The sequence below is a fragment of the Telmatherina bonti genome (genome assembly GCF_933228915.1).
Source record: "Telmatherina bonti genome assembly, chromosome: 7".
Lineage (NCBI taxonomy): Eukaryota > Metazoa > Chordata > Actinopteri > Atheriniformes > Telmatherinidae > Telmatherina > Telmatherina bonti.
In genome coordinates this window covers 38314964-38321961 of record NC_136625.1, presented here as the reverse complement: position 1 = coordinate 38321961, position 6998 = coordinate 38314964, and the positions used below count along the sequence as shown (strand labels likewise).

The window sequence follows — 6998 nt, the reverse complement described above, 5'->3', positions numbered from 1 at the left end:
CTGTTTATTAGGTTCACCTGGTCTTGTTTTAGTTCATTCACTACATCGGTGTCTTGTTTGGTTCCCCAGTGTATTTATACCCGTCAGTTTCAGTTTTTGGTTGCGGGATCATTTACTGTTCTTAGTCTCCTGGGTTCCTCTGATGGAAAATAAATTGGTCTTGAACCTGCATCTCTGTTCCCTCGTCTCTGCGTTTGAGTCCACTCCTTCACTGTCCTCACCGCCCGCCGTGACAGGATGGATGGAAAGATGGGTGGGTGGGTGGATGGATGGACGGATGGATAGATTTTTTTTTTAACACAAATCATATAATTCAGAATGATTCCTCTTTAAGAAGTTCCAGACCACATCTGTACTCCAGTCTGCAATGTCAAGAAGAGTCAGTAGGTGGCACCAGAATCAACCTGTAGGATCTGCTATGACAAAAATCCTGAAAAAAAGGTTTGTTTTTATTTTCAAAAGCAGAATCAAATTTTTACAGATCAGAAGCTGCGTGTCAGTGAATCTACTGGGGAATAATTCAGTCCAGATCTGAACACCCTGGTCTGGATCCGATGTGGGCATGTTCCCAGAAAGAGCATTTCTGCCGTCCGGCTCAGTGTCAGTGTTTCTTTACTATAGCATCAGGCGGAATCTCTCTACCAATCGTTTTCCAAGACCCAACTTCTGGTTGGCCAATAATGTGTCTGGTTGAGGGAGAAAGATGCGTTTCCATGGCAAATGAGCTCAGGTTTAACACATCAACAAGATATTCTTTTTTTTTTTTTAAACTTTTTATCCAGTCATAAAATCTCAGGATGTAACTGGTACGTAACTAATACAGAACCGTTATGTAACTAATACGGAACTCGTATGTAACTAATATTGAACTGGTATGTAACTAGTATAGAACAGGTATGTAACTAATATGTAACTGATATGTATGTAAGTAACATAGAACTGGTATGTAAGTTATATGGAACCTTATATGCAGCTGCATGCCGCTGGTTCCTGGAACATCACTTCTGTTCATGTTGGCGTGTTACAAACATGCCATCCTCTCACAGAGCAAACGGAGCCTACCAGGTTCTTGGCGCCGTCATCTCCTGACAGATCCGTTGTGTTGAGCTGGAAAACCAGAAACTGGAAAAGTCTCCCGTTGGTCCCAACTGCCTGAACAGTTATGGGACGGTCTAAAACACTCCGTGGCTGAGTCTGACTCACAGAGAGAAAAGGATTAACTGGGAGGATGTACAACGGCTCTCAGTTTGTATATGTGTGTGTGTTCATCCTCACCCCGTAGAGTTTGTGTGCACGTGCCAGAGCATTCCCAAAGGTGAACATGACCATCTTGGCTCTGAACTGTTCTGGGCGGAGCTTACAGCGAGGATCGACTGATTCCAGGAAGTACAGCGTGTGAGCATGAGGGTAAGGGTAGTCGTCCCTGAAACCTGGTGCAGTGAAGGAAGTTTGATCTAGTTAACCTGGAATCTCCGGCTCAGGGAGGAACCTGAACGCAGCGTGCTCTGGTTAGACCCAACCACGACTGAGGATGTTCTCACCTGTGCACACCGCCTCCTCTTTATACACGTTTACTGCCTGGAGGTCGATGGTGGGAGAGATGGGGTGGAAGGTTTCCAGGACGTGATCCGATGTTTCTGAAACTTCTTTTTTCCCAAACACCTCCGGCAGAGGATCCATGCTGCTTTGCAGCAAACCGTTCAGACCCCGGACCTGGAACAGGTCTTCACCTGGACCACAATCATGCAGCGTTACCAGGCTGTGTGCTTCTGTCTGAATTATGCTGACTGCCAGGATGTTGTACCTCTCTTCCAAGTGGCTGCCAGGGAATAGTTCCCTGCAAGGATCCTCCGTCCGACGGCGGGATGGCTGGAGCGTAGAGATGCACACAGGTGGAGCAGGTTGAGTAGCAAAGTGTTGCTGAGGAGTAAACACAGTAAAACACGGCTGGATTAGCAGGATCAGGGTGGGAAACGTTTACGCAGACCGAGAATGAGGTTTTAGGAAGTAACTTCCTCTTGATCCAGAACCGTAAGATTATAAAAACCTTTATATGTGGAACTCTTTGAAAAATGGTTCCAGTCTGAATGGTCGGTCATTTCACTCCGGAGACAGACCCGGTGAAGATTGCCACCGGCCTCATGGCCTCAGATGAAGGACTCCTGTCTTGACTGGTTCTGTTGGATCCCAGTCCTGCATCTGGTACCATGGATCAGAACATTGTAGTCCAGTAGAGGATGTAGCTCAGGGGGAAGAGAAGTTGTATTTCAAATGGAAAGTTTGGAGATCGATTCCAGGCTTTCCCTGACTGTGCCGAAGTGTCCTTGAGCAAGACACTGAACCCCAAGTTGCCCCCCGATGTGCCTATCAGGGTATGTTAATCACTTTTCTGCACTTTTTGTCTGTACTTTCCTTCTTGTTCCCACTTCCTTCAGGTTTTATCATTAGACAGGAATGTTCACTTCTATGCAGATGATACTCTGATTTAATCTTAAAGAATTAAATCTTAAAGATTTAATCAGATTTAATCTTAAATAATCTTGATGAAACCAATTAGTTTGTTAGATTACAAATACGTCTTAATCACATAAATCGCTTAGAAAGCTGCACACACACAAAACAGGGCCTGAAAGTTGCACCAGTACTTCTCTCTGTAAACTTTGTCCTTTATGCGTATCGCATGCGTAGTGTGTCGTAGCATGTTGGAGAGAAAAACTGGCATCACAGCTGACGAGATGATGAATTTAATCCACATTTCACCTGTGTTCTCGTTCCTGTCAGACTTTTATTCTCGTAGAAAAAAAGCCTGGAATATTACAGACATGGTCCAAAACTGAGCTTTTATTCCAGAAATCCGTAAGAGTTATAGCACTGCATGTTATTAATTAAAATGTTGCTATGGCAACTAATTGGAATATAAACTAGTTGATTTTGAGAGGGTGTGTAGCAACGAGTGTAATTACTGAATAAACATAAATATTGCAGTGACACGTGTGTAACGCTTCACAATGGATGTTGATGGTAGGATCAGGATGGGGGAGTTTTTAGGGACCACGACGATTTCCTGACTCATGATGATGACTGGCGGAAAAGCAGATATCCCGATATCGCTCATTTCATAACCCCATAACAACATAAAATGTGTAATGTTGTGTCAGTCATCAGTTATGTATCAGATGTTGCTAGGCAACAGCAGCAGTGATCTCCTTCCATCTGGGGGAACTATGGCCGTATGACGTTCCACAGGTAAATACCTGCTGCAGCGTCTGGAGTTTATTCTGAGCTTTCGTCTCCACTTGACGCTGCTTTTGCTGCTTTTATTGACTCTATTCTTAATTCTGGATTCTTTATCCTGATTCCTGCAGGTGATAAAATGAGTTAGTTGTGTTGGAGTCCGTTGTTGGGACAGTGAGCTAGTCTGTTGTCGGTTCCACGTCGCTCTTTTTATATCCAAACCACATTCAGACAGAAATTTCCCTCCTTTAGGAACAAGATCATCAGTTTGGGTCGGCTGCTCATCTTTTAGTGAATTATCCTCTGAAACACGTCTGCTACCGTCTTCCTACATGTTTATTTATTGCAGTGTGCTGTAAAGCGCGTCTTGATGTAAAATACTGCAGTAAAGCAGCTTATGGTGGCGAAAACGATACAACCTCATATTTTCTATCGTCCAGACGATATATACCGTCATATCGCCCAGTTCTACGTACCGGTACATGTTCCACTACGCTGCTGCTTCTTAGTAAATCGATGATAAACTTCCATACAGCCCTGAGGAATGATGCTCTTCCCTAAAACGTTGATGGAACGCCACGCCTCTGCTGTGTTCCTGGGTAAGGCACCTTTCAGTGGTGGGAGGGGCCACATCTCCACCCCAACCGGCCCAGGAAGAAGGACCTCCTCCCTGGTTCTGATGGAGGTTTTTACTGCCTGATTCTGGTTCTGATGGAGGTTTTTACTGCCTGATTCTGGTTCTGATGGAGGTTTTTACTGCCTGATTCTGGTTCTGATGGAGGTTTTTACTGCCTGGTTCTGGTTCTGATGGAGGTTTTTACTGCCTGATTCTGGTTCTGATGGAGGTTTTTACTGCCTGATTCTGGTTCTGATGGAGGTTTTTACTGTCTGATTCTGGTTCTGATGGAGGTTTTTACTGCCTGATTCTGGTTCTGATGGAGGTTTTTACTGCCTGGTTCTGGTTCTGATGGAGATTTTTCTGCCAGGTTCTGGTTCAGGTTCCGATGGAGGTTTTTCTGCCTGGTTCTGGTTCTTTCTGTAGCTCATATAAAAGCAGACAAGCAGCAGGTGGACCCGTCTGTCCCTACCTGTATTTGTCTTTGCCGGGCCGGCTCTCCGTGGTGTCCCAGAACCGGGCATGTCTGATGGCGTTCTTTACCAGCTCATCCTGATTGGGAAGCTGGTTTTCCGGAGTCTCTGCCAGAGAGAGGAGGTGAGAAGGAAACCCAGACATCACCTTGGTTTTGGTCAGCCAGGCGGCCTGACGAACTCCTGGGGAAAAGGAGGTTTGGAACAATCAATAAACCAATCAGAACCGGATCAATCATGTTTACATCTTACTGTGGTTTTCCAGCATGGGGGGTCTGGGTTCAGGTCAGGTTACCTTCCAGGACATTGGTCCTCTGGTTGAAGATAAAACACGGTTTCTCCTTGTACAGAGGCATGTGGTGCGCTGGGGGGGAGGTGTAGAACCGGGGGTCCCTGCGGTCCTGGTCCCACGGCGGGTGGACAGGCTTGGCCAGCCCCGGCACGTAGTGCATCTTCTCCGCGTAGGTGACCCTCTGCAGGCCGGGGATCTCCACCTTCTCCCTGGGTCTGGGTGGAGGGTAGATCTTGGCCTGCAAGCAGCAGCTCGCACCGAAGTGCCTCTGAGCCTGCAGCTTTCCCACTCCGCCACGAGCAGCAGCAGCTTTCAGACACCGAGCCGCTTCTGGAAACATGTTCCCGGATAAACCTCCGCCTGAACACCGACAGGAGCGAGGAGATGCTGGTCCAGCTGACCTAACAGCCCCACCTGGGGCAGGGAGCCGACATGTTGCCTCTTCTTCTAAGGAACAGAACCAGGTGAAAGCAGCAACACCGTCCCCTGCTGGACCGGAGGAGAACCACCAACCCGAGCCCTGCTGATAAGCCGATGTAGAAGTACATAAACCTGCAGTTCCCCCTTCATCCACTAGGGGCTGCAAAACAGAGCAAATCCCCATAGACTCCCATGTTAAAAAGACCAACTTCACAGCAGGAATAAACATGTTTACAGCAGAAATAAACATGTTTACAGCAGGAATAAACATGTTTGCAGCAGGAATAAACATGTTTACAGCCTGGTACAAAAATCCATTTTAGGTTTAATAGGTCAGGTTTACCTTCATGACAGCTGTGTGTGTGTGTGGGGGGGGGGGGGGGGGGTGAATTTTTTTCTAACTTGCCCATTTAAAAGTAATTTAATCTTGAAATTCAGCATATTTAGGGGCGTGTCCTTTTGATTGACAGGTACCCGATCTCCCGCTTCAAGTCAGAAGAACGTAGAACAACCGCGGTTTTTAGCCGGTTAACAACGTGACTTAGCTTTAGCCCGCTTACCTCCGTTAGCTGGTTAGCTCCTGTTATCTCCAGGTTAGCTTGGTTAGCTCTTAGCTTACAGAAAGCTTGGAGTTTGCTCGATGTCAATCATCCACCATGATGCTCACAGCCCCCCTCTCAGCTCCACCTCTTTGCCCATATTTGTATTTTCCAGGTGAGACGACACGCATGTCCCTGCCAAGATGGTGATGGTAGGAACCGCCCACCGAGCTTCAATTCAGCTCTTCAGAAACCTACGGGTGACGTCACGGAGGCTCCGCCCGTCTTTTATATACAGTCTATGGGTCTGCCTCAGAAAGCGGGTCATGCTGAAACTCTGTGTTGACCTGGATTGGGGGAAACTCTGGGGTTTCCATGCCAGAAAGCACACTCTTGCCTTGACTCTGTTGCCATGGTAACTGATTCTGCAAAGTGACTGGCAGCTCCATCACGAAGAAACCCTGAGTTTCTACCCGTCTTCTCCCACCTGAAGCAGCTGGTTGCCTGTAGCAACGCCACTCCAGATGTTTAGAAGCTGAATTAATGCACAACTATTACGGTAAAGGGAAGATTTTTCCAGACATTTGTGGGAGTATCATGTCTTTATGACTTACAGCACGGCCTTGAAGTTATTCTCCAACATGACGTCACAGAAAGACGTGAACTTTGTGCTGATACTTTTGGTAAAATTGCTTTTGTAACATCAGAAACTGTTCCCTGCAGAAGTCTGGTGCTCCTTCTGTTTCACCGTCTTAGCACCTCAGCTTCTCTGACCGGATCGAGTTGGAGGGGAGTTGGTGACCTGTGGGAAGGTGTGTGGTGGGAGGTTGGGGACCAGGTGAGTTTACAGTAGCCTGTCTACACTCTGCAGGTAGCTCGTTTTGTCCGTACGCACCGTGTTAGTGGTGCCACTACGTTTTGGCAAACCTCTTTTAGGGTTTTGCTTCTCAATGCAGCGTTTCTGTTTGGCCTCGGCTTGTTGTATCCTTCATTTGGCACCACCTTATGCCCCCCTCCCCCACTGGCTTGTGAAATCTTCTAAACTTACTGTCCTACGATGAAATCTGCTCCTTTATTTTTCCACGTCTCGTCTCCAGTTGGTGGTTGTCGGGTCTGAACAAACACAGGACACTGAGCAGGACAACGGAGATGGAGTCATCAGGTCACACCATCCCACTCTGAAATGTGTGATGGCAGAAACGTGTCTGTCTCTCTGGAGACGGTGTCTCTCCTCCTCACCATCCTCTTCCTCCTCCGTGATGAAGGACATCAATCTGCTTCTGTAGATTTTAATCAACCAAATGTATAAACTCAGAGTCCAGCAGCAGGTTTCCTGCTGTGGTCGGAGTCTCAGCTGCATCAGGACACGTGTGATTCTGTAAAATCTATTTATTGGGTGAAAGAACGCCGACGGGGTTAAAAAA

At 47.0% G+C, this 6998-nt stretch overlaps 1 protein-coding gene across 1 annotated transcript in view; it reads right to left on the bottom strand.

Annotated features, from left to right (window-relative positions):
* LOC306758586 (acyl-coenzyme A thioesterase 11-like) overlaps positions 1 to 5065 on the bottom strand; it is a 30920-nt gene extending 25855 nt beyond the window's left edge. The window contains exons 1-6 of the mRNA XM_079243913.1: positions 4619 to 5065; positions 4323 to 4506; positions 1805 to 1920; positions 1542 to 1730; positions 1276 to 1430; positions 1063 to 1194 (exon numbers count right to left, since the gene is read on the bottom strand). Of these exons, the coding sequence (XP_079100039.1) occupies positions 1063 to 1194; positions 1276 to 1430; positions 1542 to 1730; positions 1805 to 1920; positions 4323 to 4506; positions 4619 to 4955 (1113 nt within the window). The 5' untranslated portion in view covers positions 4956 to 5065. The remainder of the gene's footprint in view (positions 1 to 1062; positions 1195 to 1275; positions 1431 to 1541; positions 1731 to 1804; positions 1921 to 4322; positions 4507 to 4618) is intronic.
* Between the last annotated feature and the right edge of the window lie 1933 nt (positions 5066 to 6998).